This window comes from Heterodontus francisci, chromosome 23 (assembly GCF_036365525.1).
Source record: "Heterodontus francisci isolate sHetFra1 chromosome 23, sHetFra1.hap1, whole genome shotgun sequence".
In the NCBI taxonomy this organism is placed as follows: domain Eukaryota; kingdom Metazoa; phylum Chordata; class Chondrichthyes; order Heterodontiformes; family Heterodontidae; genus Heterodontus; species Heterodontus francisci.
The window spans coordinates 17,016,073-17,033,257 of record NC_090393.1 but is presented as its reverse complement, the minus strand read 5'-3'; the positions used below and the strand labels follow the sequence as shown (position 1 = coordinate 17,033,257).

At 42.4% G+C, this 17,185-nt stretch overlaps 1 protein-coding gene across 3 annotated transcripts in view; it reads left to right on the top strand.

Moving 5' to 3' along the window:
- The window catches only part of trpv4 (transient receptor potential cation channel, subfamily V, member 4), a 124,957-nt gene that overhangs the window by 20,980 nt on the left and 86,792 nt on the right, over positions 1-17,185 (top strand). For all 3 annotated transcript variants that reach the window (XM_068054757.1, XM_068054756.1, XM_068054755.1), the window contains exons 2-3: positions 566-957; positions 14,690-14,862. In XM_068054757.1, the coding sequence (XP_067910858.1) occupies positions 581-957; positions 14,690-14,862 (550 nt within the window). In that variant the 5' untranslated portion in view covers positions 566-580. The remainder of the gene's footprint in view (positions 1-565; positions 958-14,689; positions 14,863-17,185) is intronic.

Sequence of the window (17,185 nt, the reverse complement as noted above, 5' to 3'; positions counted from 1 at the left end):
CGGTTTACCCTGGTTGTTCTTCAATCAGAATGCTCATTTTATAAACTATTACAAAGTATTTACAACACAGAAACAGGCCATTCGGCCTAACAGGTCCATGCCAGTGTTTACACAACTCCTTCCACCCCTTATTCATCTAACCCCATCGATAAATCCTTCTATTCTTTTCTCCCTCATGCTTATCTAGGTTCCCTTTGAATATATCTGTGCTAATCACCTCAATTACGCCATGTGGCAGTGAGTTCTACATTCTAACCACTCCCTGGGTAAAGAGTTTCTCCTGAATTCCCGATTGGATTTATTAGTAATTATTTTATATTTGTGGCCCCTCGTTCCGGTCTCCTTCACAAGTGGAAATATCTTCTCTACAGCTACCGTATAGAAACCTTTCATAATCTTAAAGGCCTCGATCAGGTTATCCCTCAGTCTTCTCTTTTTTAGAGAAAGGAGCCCCAGCCTGTCCAATCGTTCCTGATAGATACATTTCCGAGTCATTCCGATTCAAGTTGGCTTAATTTTTTTGTTTGGAGAGCAAAAATTTATGTCATCTGTTTTCACCATTTAGGTTTGCTTCGTAATAATGGCTGAGACTGAAGTTAAGGATTCTGGGAGACGGAACAGCAGCAGCATGGAGAACCTGACTGCAGATGGCTTCCCTCTGTCCTCGCTGGCTAACCTATTTGAGAATGATGAGAGCAGTACTGCTGCTGAAGTGCCTCGGCCGGCTGCCCGAGAAAATGGGGACAGCAATAAACAGAACCTGAGAACCAAATTCCAAGGGGCGTTTAAAAACCGAATGCCTAATCCGATAGACCTTTTGGAGTCTTCCATCTATGACTCGTCCATGCCCAGTATGGCCCCGGCACCTAAAAAGGCTCCTATGGACTCGCTTTTTGACTATGGGTCCTACCGGCAGGGTAGCGACGACAAGCGGAAGAAAAAGAAACCGGCCAAAGAGTGAGTATGCCAAAATTCACAAGAAATGTAGTCCCCAAGTCCCCAATTCCTAAAGAAATCCAAGCCTCCTGTACAAAAATCAAATCTATAAGACACAAAACTTCAATACTCATATAAAAATAATCCAAGCTCCCCAGACATAAAATTACAAGCTTACATAAAAAGTACAGCTCAGAAACAGGCCATTTGACCTGACTGGTTCATGCTGCTGATTATGCTCTACACAAGCCTCCTCCCACCCTTCTTCATCTAACCCCATCAACTTGTCCTTCTATTCCTTTCTCCTTCGTGCTTTTACCTCATGCAAAAAAAAATCTGATTTCCTCATATATAAAATTGCATGACCTCCTCTACACAAAAGATCCATGTGCTTTTCTCTGGTAGCTTGGAAAGGTGCAATCTTCAGCCTCAGTGCTTTAAACCACCAGGGCTTGAAGGACTGGTAAAGGTAAATTCATGATTGATCTAAAGCTACATAACAGGGAGCAGCCTATCCAGTCCGCCAAGCTTGAGGAGTTTAAAGAGCTGAGTCTAGGCATAAATCAAAATAAGGCTTTGTGCATAAGCCTATAAAGGTTAAAGGTGTCAGTCATGGTTTGGAGTTGTGCTCTTACATCTGAGTCAGAGGTTGTCGGTTCAAGTCCCAACCTGGAGACAAACACATACTCTAGGCTGACACTCCAGTGTAGGACTGAGGGATTGCTGTACTACCAGAGTTGGCATAGGAAAAGACATAGGAGCAGATGAGATATTAAAACCAAGGCACTCTCAGTTGGACATAAAAGATCCCATAGCACCATTTGAAGAAGAGCTGAGAAGTATTCTGGCCAAAATTTATCCCTCAATCAACAATATTATAACAGATTATTTTATCATTCATCTTATTAGCTGCATGATAAGCACAGCAACTGCAGGCCAGTCAGTTTAACCTCGGTGGTGGGAAAGCTTTTGGAAATGACAATCTGGGACAAAATTAACAGTCAGTTGGACAAATGTGGATTAGTTATAGAGAGTCAGCATGGATTTCTTAGGGGCAAATCGTGTTTAACTAATTTGATTCAGATTTTTGATGAGGTGACAGAAAGAGTGAATGAGGGTAAATGGTTGATATGGTGTACATGATTTCCAAAAGGCATTTGATAAAGTGCCACATGACAGGCTTGTGAGCAAAGTTGAACCCCATGGAATAAAAAGGTTCAGTGGCAGCATGGATATGAAGTTGGCTGAGTGACAGGAAACAGAGAGTAATGGTGAATAGTTGTTTTTCAGACTGGAGGAAGGTATATAGTGGGGTTCCTCAGGGTCAGTATTAGAACCGCTGCTTTTCTTGATATGTGCTAATGTTCTAGACTTGGGTGAACAGGGCACAATTTCAAAATTTGCAGATGACACAAAACTTGAAAGTAATGTGAACTGTGAGGAGGATAGTGATGGAATTCAAGAGGACATAGGCTGGTGCTACAGGCAGGCACGAAATTTAATGCAGAGAAGTGTGAAGTGATACATTTTGGTAGGAAGAATGAGGAGAGGCAATATAAAACAAAAGATATAATTCTAAAGAGCAGACAAACCTGTGGGTGTATGTGCACAAATTGCTAAAGGTGGCAGGGCAGGTTGAGAAAGAAGTTAATGAAGCATACGGAATCCTGGGCTTTATAAATAGAGTACAAAAGCAAGGAAGTTATGACAAACCTGTATAAAACACACTGGTTCGGCCTCATCTGAAGTATTGTGCCCAATTTTGGGCACCACCGTTTTCGGAGGGATGTGAAAGCATTAGAGAGGATGCAGAAAAGATTTATGAGAATGGTTCCAGGGATGAAGGGCTTCAGTTACATGGATAGATTGGAGAAACTGGGCTGTTCTCCTTAGAGAAGAGAAGGTTGAGAAGAGATTTGATAGAGGAATATGTTTTGGGTACTGATTTTCTTCCCACAAAGTTACTGGAAATGTGAACTGATAATGGCACAGCAAAGGAAATAGGGTATCTGGGAGCTGAAATCAACAGCACTGGATATCTCCTTAACCAATGAAATTTAAGGAGTGGGAAATAAAGCAAGGACAGAGAAGGAGAGTGAATTAAAGGATGGGGAGGGAATTCAATGTCAGATCAGGTACAGAAAGAGAAATAAAGAGGGGGAAAGTAAGATTGAATCAGAGAGAAAAAAGAGACACAAAGTGAAAGAAAGCATTTTTAATTTCAGAATCTGACATTTTTAAACTCCCTGAAAAGTTCAAAACCTGAAGGAACGAGACTCCACACTTGTAATAGCTCATTTTTGGTGCCAAAGATGCTGTTTGGCAGTCATTAACACTTATCAAATCATTAAAAGGTTTCTTGTATTCATAATGACAGGACTTGACTTTCTGCGGTAAGTTTATTGGGCAAATAAAACAAGTTCCTACAAAAAAGGGGGGGAACTTAAAGTTGAGGTGACATTTTGTAAAGCTAACAGTGGAGCATCGCAACTTTTGGATATTCACATTTAACAGTGCATCTGCTTCTCACCTGAAGCCGCTGTATCATTTACCCAAAAATAACGGTAAGCACTATTAACCTTGCTGATATTTTGACAGCAAATTCTGTCCCACCTTCTACCACATCCTTTCCTAAATATCCGCTAAAACCATTGTCCTTGTTTTCAAGTTTACTGTACATTCTCACTCCATCCTATTTCCACAACCTCCTCCACTTTCACATCCTTTCCACAATCTTCAGTCCTTTGACTTGGGCCTGTTGTACATTTTGCCTCTCTTTGCCCCACCATTCCGGACAGAATCCTTCGGCCTGATTCTCTGGAACACCCTTCTTAAACTCTTTTGTTTCTGCACGTCTTTGTCCCCCTTTTTAAAAGCTTCTTAAAACCCATCTTTTGAACCAAATCAGCAGTCACTCCTAATCTCTCCCTCTCTGGCTCAGTTCGTTATCTATTTTTATTTTGAACTGCCTTTGGATTTTTTTTCATCAAAGGAGCTAAATAAATGCAAGTTGCTTTGTGTACGTGCAAGTGCATCTGTGAGAGACAGACAGTGTTTTTCGGGAGAAGGATTTAACAATCTGAGGGTTTCATATTTCTTTCTTGCTGGTTACATGGGAATGATCCCTTTCCCACAGAAATGAGCACGGAGTTAATTAGAGGAATTCAGCTCAATGTCTGGTGCTGGTCACAAAAACCCACTAAACGTCATTTGGATTTTTTTTTGAATATCGTGTTTAGATTTTAAAAATAGAGAAAAAAATGTTGTCTTGCAGATGAATGCGACCTATGTGAGGTGATGTTTGAATAGGTTGCGCACATATACATGTGGTTTGGGAATGAATATTTTTCCTTCATTAGTTCCAATAGAGCAAGATATTTTCTTCCAACACTGTGTGCCGGGATTTTTTTTTTCTTGAACTTCTGGTTATAAAGTCACAGTCTGTGCACCTGAACAGTGGTTCTTCAGAGTCTTTGTGCTTTAAGACTGAGTACTTTGAATGGTGAATAGCGTTCTGTTACATCTGCTGTTTTTGCAAGAACAGGGTGTAATCATTTGCGTCTATGATCTCATTCTGAAAAATTATGTGACCTTCTTTAAAGTGGTGAATGTTCCCCATCATATTCTAATTATTTTTAAAATCTTCAGAAATTGCTGTTGAACGTGATCTCCACATTCTTTCATCCAATAGTACTCATTTAAAGGGACACTGTCTTTATGAAAATGTTCGACAAAGATGTTGAAATTGGGGTATGTGCAATTAGTAATGAACATGCTAACTCCTGCAAACGGGGGAGTTCATTGTCCGCTATAATAATAAAATCATTAACCCATCTACTTTAAAACACTCATTACTAAAATTCTATAGTTTGAGTTCAGCCTCAATTATGAACCCAATTTATGTTATTGAGGTTGCATGTTTGGAAACAATTAAAGAAAAAGGTCTCCCAGACATTTTCCCTGAAGATGGGACCCATTTAACATGAATGTAGTTGCCTCTATGTTGAACTTTTCAAAAGCGACTATTGCTGGAATAGCCTGTGACAACCCTCTCATTAACAACAGCTTGCATTTATATGGTGCTTTTAAAATAATAAAATGTCCCAAGGCACCTCTCTGGAGTGTTACCAAACTAAACTTGACACCAAGCCACATAAGGAGATATTAGGACAGATCACCAGAAGCTTGGTCAGAGGTAGGTTTTAAGGAGTGTTTTGAAGGACAACAGAGGTAGAGAGGCAGAGAGGTTAAGGAAAGGAATTGCAGAGCTTAGGGCCTAGGTAGCTGAAAATAGGTCTGCCAATGGTGGAGTAATTAAAATTGGGGATGAAAGAGGCCGGAATTAGTGGAGTGCAGATATCCCAGAGGATCACTGGCCTGAAACATTAGCTCTGCTTCTCTCTCCACAGATGCTGCCAGACCTGCTGAGTATTTTCAGCATTTCTTGTTTTTATCCCAGAGGATTGTAGGTCTACAAAGTTGCTTCTACTGCAGATCCTTCTTGATCCCTGCCTTTAGTTCTCCCCTGGGGGCATTGACTTATACTGAGATATGAGGATTACATGAGCCTTTCCGTACTTTGTCTAAGTGGCTATGTTAGATGTGTGAACATGTCAATTGGAGGGCATTACTGCCCAGCTGATCCTGCTCTCACCTGATACCAAAACACCCACATTCCAACACTGGATAGCATTCAAGAGCAGGAACCCAGTCGGAATTTTCTCCTGCATAGCCCAGGGACAGTGAGGTCAATTATAGTGTTGCTGGCTGAGATCTTTGGGATCATCCCAATGGATGGATGGATGGAGATGACCATGTCTGGTGCTCTATAATCCTGTGTTCCTAAGGGATGTGGGTTGGGGGGGGGGGGTGGTCTGTAGAGAGGAGCTGGGTGGGAGGTGGGGGAGGACATTGTTGCTGTGGAAAGAAAGACAGACTTGCATTTCTGTAGCGCCTTTCTCGACCACCAGACATCTCAAAGCACTTTACGGTCAATGATGTACAATTTTTTTGAAGTGCGGTCACTGTTATAATGCAGGGAGGTACAATAGTACATTAAGCATCTATTGTAATGCATCATACATAACTTTGGTCTCCTGAAACTTGCTTGACCGCCATATGGCATCAAACAATCTGAGTTTCCTTTAAGTACTATCTTGTGCGCCACGTGGATGCATTTGATGGATTTTTTGGCACTACTTTCCAAGTTTAAATCGACATTCCCCTTAATTTGCATATAAAACTCAAGTAGCTGATGCTCACAGATCCTGGTGTTCACCAACTCTCCTTTTCTGTCTTCACAAAACCTATTCAAACCCACATTTTCAGCCAAGCTGATCTCTCCTATGACTCAGTATGCATCCGTTTATTTATTTCCATTAGGTCGGACTTTTCTTTTACATTAAAAGCACGATATAAAAGAAAGTGTTTAGTCTAATTTAGGAATTATCCACAAATGAGGCTAAGAGCAACCCTTTCCAAATCTCCACACCCATAAAATTCAAACTGGGCAAACTAGCAAATAAGAAATATAAGGACAAATAGGAGTGTGTTGCCTGAGCTTCAAGGCTGGACTGCCAGGAATCAGATCCTAAGTACTGGACTGCCAGGAATCAAGGGTCCGAGGGCTGGACTACCAAGGCTCAAGAGCTGCAGGTGACCTATGCACTGCAGTTCGGACACACCTGCCTTAGGAAGTCAGGGAGGAATTTCAGATTTTTCTGAACTTACCCATAAGTTCTTTTTCCTCTAGTTCAGTGTCATCTTCAAGGTAGAATTACTAGAGACTTGGGAGGGTGGTGCACAAGGTTGTACTGTCCAATGGATTGGATGAGCATTCTTGGTCTATTTTCACTGTCCTTGAGTGATGCCTGCAACTCAGCCTAGATGGGCGATTGAACATGGGACATTCTGGTCCCTATATTGCTCAGTTTTAAATGTATATTAAGTGAGTGTTTAGTTATATTCAGGTGGTGGGCATTAACTGGGGATTCATGTCTGCTCCTATACATATATAGGAGCAGACTGAAACTGTGGTTGTTGGGTCAGGAGGTGCATACTTGTAATGTTTGAGGTTTGCACCTCAGTAGGCCTTGGACCAATATCCTTGCCAGGAGGTTTGCTCGTGCTGTTGGGCAGGGTTAAAACTAGTTTGGCAGGGGATGGGAACCTGAGGGTAGACTCAGATGGGGCAAAATCAGAAATGAAAATGAAAGGCAGAAAATTAGTGAGTCTGGAAGGCGGAGGAAACAAAGGATAGAAAATCAGAAAGAGGTTGGCAGTCCTCAAGGGTATATACTTCAGTGGAAGGAGTTTAAGCAAATAAAGCAGATGAGCTGAAGGCACAGATACACATGTGGCAGTATGATATCATAGCTATGACAGAAACATGGCTTAAAGAGGGACAGGAATGGCAGCATAACGTTCCTGGTTATAGGGTTTTCAGAGGAAATAGAGGGGGGATAAAAAGTGGGGGGGGGGGGGGGGAGAGAGGTGGCAATTTTGGCTAGAGAAACAATTACAGCTGTGAGGAGGGACGATATGTTGGAAGGATCATCAATTGAGGCCATATGAATTGAGCTTAGGAACAAAAAAGAGGCAGTCACACTACTGGGAGTGTACTGTAGACCACAGATGGAGATAGAAGAGTAGATAATGTAGGCCAATCTCTGAGAAGTGCAAAAGCAATAGGGCAGTAATACTAGGGGATTTTAGCTACCCCTGTGTTAACTGGGATAGTTTTAGTGTGAAAGGAATGGAGGGAACAGAATTCTTAAGGAGCGTTCAAGAGAATCTTTTTGGCCAGCATGTAGCAAGTGCAACAAGAAAGGGCACAGTTCTAGACTTGGTTTTAGGTAATGAAGCTGGGCAGGTGGAAAGAGTGGCAGTGGGAGAGCATTTTGGTGGTAGTGATCATAATACAGTTAGACAGAGATAGAACAGGAGTTAAAGTTCTAAATTGGAGTAAGGTCAATTTTACTAAGCTGAGAGGTGATTTAGCAAAAGTGGACTGGAAACAGCTACTTGAAGGTAAATCAGTGTCAGACCAGTGGGAGGCATTCAAAGGAGAGATTCTGGGGGTTCAGAGTAAACTTGTTCCCACAAAGAGAAAGGGTGGGACGGCCAAATCTAGAGCTCCCAGGATGTCAAGGAACTTACAGGGTATGATAAGGCAGAAAAATAAAGCTTATGTCAGACACTGAGAACTCAACACTACAGAAAGTGGAGAGGAGTATAGAAAGGGGAGGGGTGAAATCAAAAAGGAAATTTGGAAAACAAAGAGAGGGCATGAAAGAATATTGGCAAGTAAAATCAAGGAGAACCCAAAGATGTTTTATCAATACACTAAGAGTAAGAGGATAACTAAGGAAAGAGTAGGGTCCATAAAAGGTCAATAAGGTAACCTATGTGTGGAGGCAGAAGACTGAGTATGGTTCTTCATGAAAACTTTGCGTCTGTCTTCACAAAAGAGAGGGACAATGCAGACATTGTTGTTAAGGAAGAGGAGTGCAAGGTATTGGATGTGATAAACATAGGGAGAGAGGAAGTATTAAGGGGATTAGCATCTTTGAAAGTGGATAAATTACCAGCGCCTGATGAAAGGTATCCCAGGCTGTTAAAAAAAAGCCAGGGAGGAAATAGCAGAGGGTCTGACCATCATTTTCCATTCTTCACTGGATACAGGTGTGGTGCCGGAGGATTGGAGAACTGCTAACGTTGTACCTTTGTTTAAAAAGGGAATAAGAGATAGACCTAATAATTACAGGCCAGTCAATCTAACCTCAGTAGTGGGCAAATTATTGGAATCAATTCTGAGAGCCAGGATAAACTGTCACTTAGAAAGGCACAGATTAATCAAAGATAGTCAGCATGAATTTTTTAAGGGAAGTCCATGTCTGAATAACTTGATTGAAGTTTTTGAGGAAGTAACAAGGAGGATTGATGAGGGAGTGCAGTTGATGTGGTGTACATGGATTTTAGCAAGGCTTTTGACAAGGTCCCACATGGCAGACTGGTTACAAAATATAAACCCATGGGATCCAGGGGAATGTAGCAAGCTGGATCCAAATTTGCTCAGTGGCAGAAAACAAAGGGTAATTGTTGACAGGTGTTTTTGCGACTGGAAGGCTGTTTCCATTGGGGTTCTGCAGGGCTCAGTATTAGGTCTCCTGCTTTTTGTGGTACATGTTAATGATTTGTACGTAAATGTAGGGGCAATAATCAATAAGTTTGCAGATGACACAAAACTTGGCCGCGTGGTTGATAGTGAGGAGGATTGCTATAAACTTCAGGAAGATATCAATGGACTGGTCAGGTGGGCAGAAAAGTGTCAAATGGAATTTAACCTAGAGATGTCTGAGGTGATGCATTTGGGGAGGTTAAACAAAGGCAAAGGAATACACAATAAGTGGAAGGATACCGAGAGGTGCAGAGGAAGTGAGGCACCTTGGAGTATATGTCCACAGATCCCTGAAGGTAGCAGGATAGGTCAATAAGGTGGTTAAGAAGGCATATGGAATCCTTTCCTTTATTAGCCGAGGTATAGAATATAAGAGTGGGGATGTTATGCTGGAACTATATAAAACATTAGTTAGGCCACAACTTGAGTACTGTGTGCAGTTCTGGTCACCTCATTACAGAAAGGATGTAATTGCACTAGAGAGGGTACAGAGGAGATTTACGATGATATTGCCAGAACTGGAAAATTTGCAACTATGAGGAAAGGTTGGATAGGCTGGGGTTGTTCTTCTTGGTACAGAGGAGGCTCAGGGGAGATTTGATTGAGATGTACAAAATTGTGAGGGGCCTGGATAGAGTGGGTGGGAAGGGCCTATTTACCTTATCAGAGGGGTCAGTGACTAGGGGCATAGATTTAATGTGATTGGTAGAAGGATTAGAGGAGAGATGAGGAGAAAATTTGTCACTCAGAGGGTGGTGGGGGTCTGTAACTTACTGCCTGAAAGGGTGATAGAGGCAGAAAACCTCATCTCATTTAAAAGGTGCCTTGATGTGCACCTAAAGTGCTGTAACCTGCAGGGCTATGGACCAAATGCTGGAAAGTGGGATTAAGCTGGGTGGCTCTCTTTTTCAGCTGTTGCATACACGATGAGCCAAGTGGCCTCTTTCTGTGCCATAAACTTTCTATGATTCTCTGATTCTATGTATCTCTGTAAATAAAAGCTTATAAATTATGTAAAGTTGCAGCCCTGGATCTATCCTTCACTGCCTGGCCTTCTGGAGTAGAACACTCAGTACCAAACTGGGCAATGTATTTGCCCATTGAGTGAATGGAGAAGTGTTTAAAACCATCTTATTAAGAATATTTAGTTACTAATGTTAATATTTTATGTATAAAACCTAAGATTAGAACTCCCAGCTGCTCTGTGGCAGTGAACTTCTTAAAAAGTGGCAGGAGCTAAGACATTGATCAAAAATACTGCAGCCTAGATTAATCTGTGGAGCTGGCTGAACATAGGAACAGGATGAGGCCATTCAGTCCCTCTAGTCTGTTCCTCCATTCAGTTCATTAATGGCTGATCACTACCTAATTCCATTTATAGGAAAGATGTTTTAGGGAGGGCCAGCAGTATAGGGAGAGAGGATGGACTTACAAAATACTACTATTACACACAGAAATAGTCATCAAAGCCAACTTAACATGACTGGTGCACATTAACAATTTGGTTTAAACCAATTCCTCTCCTGACACTGTTATCTATTGTTTATACGAACATATGAACTAGGAGCAGGAGTAGGCTATTCGGCCCCTCGAGTCTGCTCCGCCATTCTATAAGATCACGGTTGATCTGTTTGTGGACTCAACTCCACTTTCCTGCCTACACCTGATACCTTTTGACTCCCTTGTTTGTCAAGAATTTATCTACCTCTGCCTTAAAAGCATTCAATGACCCTGCCTGCACCGCTGTCTGGGGAAGAGAGTTCCACAGACTGACGACCCTCTGAAAGAAAGAATTTTTCTTCATCGCTGTCTTAAATGGCAGACCCCTTATTTTTAAACTGTGCCCCCTAGTTTTAGTCTCTCGCACAAGGGGAAACATCCTTTCAGCATGCACCCTCTCAAGTCCCCTCAGGATCTTGTATGTTTCAATAAGATCACCACACGTCTTTCTAAACCCCAATGAATACAGATCCAACCTGTCCTTATAAGATGCACCTCTCATCCCAGGAATCAGTTGAGTGAACCTTCTCTGCCACTGTATTTATTTTTCTTTTAACATTAAATTTTCACACCTCGATGATACTCTAAACAAAATGCACACGTCTGAATAGCAATTTTTATTTCAAGCAAGATTATCTAAATATTTGATGATAAATGACACAAAAACAAATCTCTGCCCTTTCCAGTCCTGTGCTTCCTCCAATCACCTGGAGTATGCAGTGAGCTGGCCTGCGGACTTCTCTATGAAATAAAGGAATTCAGTTGTTCAATAACGAAAGCTTCATGGATATCACAGCTGGTAGCTGCTGGTGGTGGTGTTGTTGTGGATTGGGTAAAATGGCTGTCATAATTCAATAGCTCTCCCATAAAAATTAAGCAGATATTGTAGCTCCAGTGGGGTAGGGAGAGAGACCGGATGAGTGCTAACAGTTTACCTTGATCTGCTTCTTCCCTCCCTTCCCGAAGGTGTGGACCCGTGTTGAAATAAGGTTCCATACTTCACCCATGCATCCATTATTCATGCAAGAGTGAATATCGGCAGATTACTAGACTGTAGTCAAATATAATCATGTTATTGTGCCATATTCATTTTAAGCAAAAGTCATAAGGTAATAATATAGTATTACAAAGTATTTACAGCACAGGAGCCAGTCATTTGATCCATTGTGTCTGTGTGGGTGTGCACCACATGAACCCCCCCACCCTTCTTTATCTAATCTCAGCAGCATAACCTTCTATTCCTTTCTCCCTCACATACTTGTCCAGCTTCCCCTTGAATATATCCATGCTTTTCACCTCAGCTGCTCCTTGTGGTAGCAAGCTCCACATCCTGGATGATGAAGTTTCCATGAATTCCCTATTGGATTTATTAGTGACTATCTTAAATTTATGGCCCCTAGTTCTAGTCTCTCCCACAAGTAGAAACATCCTCTCTACGTCTACCCCATCAAATCCTATGGAGCTCTATCAGGTTACCCTTCAATCCTCTTTCTAGAGAAATGAGCCCCAGCCTGTTCAATCTTTTCTGAAATGTATAACCTCTCAGTTCTGTATCATTCTAGTAATCCTTTTTGCATCCTCTCTAGTGCCTCTATATCTATTTTTATAATATGGAGATCAGAATTGTTCACTGTACTCCAAAGTAGCCAAACCAAAGTTATTTATTTTTTTATTTAGAGATACAGCACTGAAACAGGCCCTTCTGCCCACCGAGTCTGTGCCGACCAACAACCACCCATTTATACTAACCCTACAGTAATCCCATATTCCCTACCTACACTAGGGGCAATTTACCGGAGCACCCGGCGAAAACCCACGCAGTCACAGGGAGAACTCGCAAACTCCACGCAGGCTGTACCCAGAATTGAACCCGGGTCCCTAGAGCTGTGAGGCTGTGGTGCTAACCACTGCGCCACTGTGCCGCCCCAGTTCTATACAAGTTTAACATAAAATAATGGTCAGAAGCAAGACTCCTGGTTGATTTTTCTACCAGCTTCTCCTTAGCCTCTGGACAGTGAAGTAATTGCAGTACCCATATTATTACCTCAACTGAGATCAACTATCTCAGCACTAGATCAGGGATTGAACCTGGGACCTTCATTTACTTACTGAGTATGTGGAGAGCCTTGTTGTGTTTCTTAACAATGCTGGCTACCCTATATAGCTCTGAAACGTAGAATCATAGAAAGTTTAAGGCTCAGAAAGAGGTCACTTGGCCCATCCTGTCTGTGCCGGCCGAAAAACGGTCCATCTCTAATCCCACCTTCCAACATTTGGTCCATAGCCCTGCAGATTACTGCAATTGAGGTGCATATCCAGACTTCTTTTGAATGAGTTGAGGGTCTCTGCCTCAACTACCCTTTCAGGCAGTGAGTACATGAGACTCCATTGCATCTTTTTCAATAATCCTGTTCTTTTAGTTTTTTAAAAGATGGGATGTTCGTGTGTCTTGAATTGCTTGAATTAAAACTAAATGACTAAATTCCTATTAAATAAACTAATGATTAGCAGAGAGTGTAAGAATTCCCGAACTGGGGCTGATTCAGTAACCTAATGTAATAATCAGTGTGCAATATGAAAAACTCATACAGGAGCTGACAGCAGTGTTCCAGATTATTAGCCAGTGTCTTCCTCTTGTGCAGATGTTGGGTGAAATTGTGAATGGGCTTGAATGTCAGACCCCCTTCACATTCCCAAGAAGTAGGAGGGGTGAGGTAGTTGGAAGGCTGTTAGTCAGTTTTTAAAAATTCATTCATGGGATGTGGCCAGCTTTTGTTGTCTATCCCTAATTGCCCTTGAACAGAGGGCAGTTAAGAGTTAACCACATTGCTGTGGGTCTGGAGTCACATGTAGGCCAGACCAGGTAAGGACAGCAGATTTCCTTCCCTAAAGGACATTAGTGAACCAGATGGGTTTTTTACAACAATCAACACTGGTTTCATGGCCACCATTAGACCAGCCTTTAAGTCCAAGCTTTTTTTATTAATTGAGTTTACATTTCACCATCTGCCGTGCTGCGATGCGATCCCATGTCCCCAGAGCATTAGCCTGGGGGGGGGGTCTGGATTACTAGTCCAGTGATACTACTAATACGCCACCCCCTCTCCTTAGTGTGGAATTATAGCCCAAGACTGTAAAGAGTGGAGAGGGCAAAATCGGGAGAAAATTGGGGAAACAAAACAAAGAAGTATTTCTTAGCTAGTATAATTTAGTTCTGTTTAATAACCTTTAAAATATATTCCTGGGATCTGCCATGAGAAACAATCTTGACTCACAAAGGCTTGAATGCACAACAAAAAAGTGACCAATTTGGTGCCAATTAAGAGTGGTAATGACATGGAACTCGCTGCCTACGAGGGTGGTGGAAGCAGAGATGGTCAATGATTTCAAAAAGGAAATTGGATGGGCACTTGAGGAAAATAAACTTGCAAGGCTACGGGGATAGAGCAGGGGAATGGGACTGGCTGGATTATGTAGGTAGGTGGTAGGGAATATGGGATTACTGTAGGGTTAGTATAAATGGATGGTTGTTGGTCGGCACAGACTCGGTGGGCCGAAGGGCCTGTTTCAGTGCTGTATCTCTAAATAAATAAATAAATTACTCCACAGAGAGCCACATGGACTTGATGGGCTGAATGGCCTCCTTCTGTGTTGTAATGACTCTGACTCTAAATGGTAGTGTCACTCGGAAAGGGAACAAGCAGACTTGGTGCGAGGAAGCAGAAATATCACACTGGTTTGTCTCATTTGGGGCTAAAGCTGATTATTGAGGCACAATAAAGGAGATTTATTCTGCTTCTAACCATCCTGTTTGATGCTGACACCATTCTCCAAAATGTACTCTTCACACCTGGATCAGTTTGTACTTCACGAACAAAAGAAAGTCACATCACATATGTTCTGAAGGGCAAGATGAATGATTTAGGGGTTTTCGACTAACAACTCTATTAATTTTGACTAAGTTCCATTTAAGGGTAAGTTGCTCTTTGAACTTGTGATCTAAAACACATTTCAGTTGTGAAACCTTTTTCTCTCTCTAAAACGTCACCTCATGTCCTTTGTTTCCCCCTCTAGTAAAAACAGTCCAAAAGTAAAGGCGCCTGCACCCGAACCACCACCTGTTCTGAAGGTCTTTAACAGGGCGCTTCTGTTTGACATTGTGTCGCAAGGGTCTGTTGTTGGATTGGATGGCCTGCTTGTCTTTCTACTGAGTCAAAAGAAGCGTCTGACGGATGAGGAATTTCGAGGTAATGTGAAAATCCAAATCTAGTGGATTTGTACTGGGTGCCACTGAAGTTATAATCACTGTGAGACTAAACCATCTGAATGCTTAAGTAATAAGACAGCACTCATTCCAGTGTTCCCATTCTCACCACTTGAAGACCATCAATTAAATTAAAGTTTACGAACATCTGGAGAGAAGATTAATCTTTGGTATGTAACATGGCACAAGATAAAATGCAGAGAAGGAATATTTCTTTTATAGGCTCGGTGTAGCAAGATTGTAGATGCCTTCTGTAAAAGAACCCCTTTGCAATTGCACTACACCCACTGCACACAGGGAATCTCAGGTGCAGCGAGCAATTAGCACAGCAAATTGTACGTTAGCCTTTATTACAAAGGGAGTGGAGTAAAGAAGTCTTACTGCAATAATATAGAACCTTGGTGAGGCCACACCTGGAGTGCTGTGTACAGTCTTGGTCTCCTTACCTAAGGAAGGATATATTTGCCTGAGAGGGAGTGAAACATAGGTTCGCTAGACTGATGCCTGGGATGAGGGGTTGTCCTATGAGGAGAGATTAAGTAGACTAGCCTATATTCACTAGATTATAGACGAATAAGAGGTGATCTCATTGAAACATATAAAATTCTTAAGGGAAAATGCAAAGCATTAAGGTAGATAAGTCCCCAGAGCCTGATGGAATCTACCCTAGAATACTGAGGGAGGCAAGGGAAAAAATTGCTGGGGCCTTGACAGAAATCTTTGCATCCTCATTGGCTACAGGTGAGGTCCCAGAGGACTGGAGAATAGCCAATGTTGTTCCTTTGTTTAAGAAGGGTGGCAAGGATAATCCAGGAAATTATAGGCCAGTGAGCCTTACGTCAGTGGTAGGGAAATTATTAGAGAGGATTCTTCGGGACAGGATTTACTCCCATTTGGAAACAAATGAACTTATTAGCGAGAGATAGCATGGTTTTGTGAAGGGGAGGTCGTGTCTCACTAATTTGATTGAGTTTTTTGAGGAAGTGACGAAGATGATTGATGAGGGAAGGGCAGTGGATGTTATCTATATGGACTTTAGTAAAGCCTTTGACAAGGTCCCGCATGGCAGACTGATACAAAAGGTGAAGTCACACGGGATCAGAGGTGAGCTGGCAAGATGGATACAGAACTGGCTCCGTCATAGAAGACAGAGGGTATCAGTGGATGGGTGTTTTTCTGAATGGAGGGATGTGACTAGTGGTGTTCCGCAGGGATCAGTGCTGGTACCTTTGCTGTTTGTAGTATATATAAATGATTTGGAGGAAAATGTAGCTGGTCTGATTAGTAAGTTTGCGGACGACACAAAGGTTGGTGGAGTTGCGGATAATGATGAGGATTGTCAGAGGATACAGCAGGATATAGATCGGTTGGAGACTTGGGCGGAGAAATGGCAGATGGAGTTTAATCTGGACAAATGTGAGGTAATGCATTTTGGAAGGTCTAATGCAGGTGGGAGGTATACAGTAAATGGCAGAACCCTTAGGAGTATTGACAGGCAGAGAGATCTGGGCGTACAGGTCCACAGGTCACTGAAAGTGGCAACACAGGTGGATAAGGTAGTCAAGAAGGCATATGGCATGCTTGCCTTCATCGGTCGAGGCATAGAGTATAAAAATTGGCAAGTCATGTTGCAGCTATACAGAACCTTAGTTAGGCCACACTTGGAATATTGCGTGCAATTCTGGTCGCCACACTACCAGAAGGACGTGGAGGCTTTGGAGAGGGTACAGAGGAGGTTTACCAGGATGTTGCCTGGTCTGGAGGGCATTAGCTATGAGGAGAGGTTGGAAAAACTCAGATTGTTTTCACTGGAACTACGGAGGTGGAGGGGCGACATGATAGAGGTTTACAAAGTTATGAGCGCCATGGACAGAGTGGATAGTCAGAAGCTTTTTCTCAGGGTGGAAGAGTCAGTTACTAGGGGACATAGGTTTAAGGTGCGAGGGGCAAAGTTTAGAGGGGATGTGCGAGGCAAGTTTTTTACACAGAGGGTGGTGAGTGCCTGGAACTTGCTGCCAGGGGAGGTGGTGGAAGCAGATACGATAGCGACGTTTAAGAGACATCTTGACAAATACATGAATAGGAAGGGAATAGAGGGATACGGACCCCGGAAGTGCAGAAGGTGTTAGTTTCGGCAGGCATCAAGATCGGCGCAGGCTTGGAGGGCCGAATGGCCTGTTCCTGTGCTGTACTGTTCTTTGTTCTTTGTGCTTTGACTTGACAGGGTAGATCATGGAAAGATGTTTTCCCTGGCTGGGAAGTCTAGAACGAGGGGTCACAATCTTCAGAATAAGGGATCGGCCATT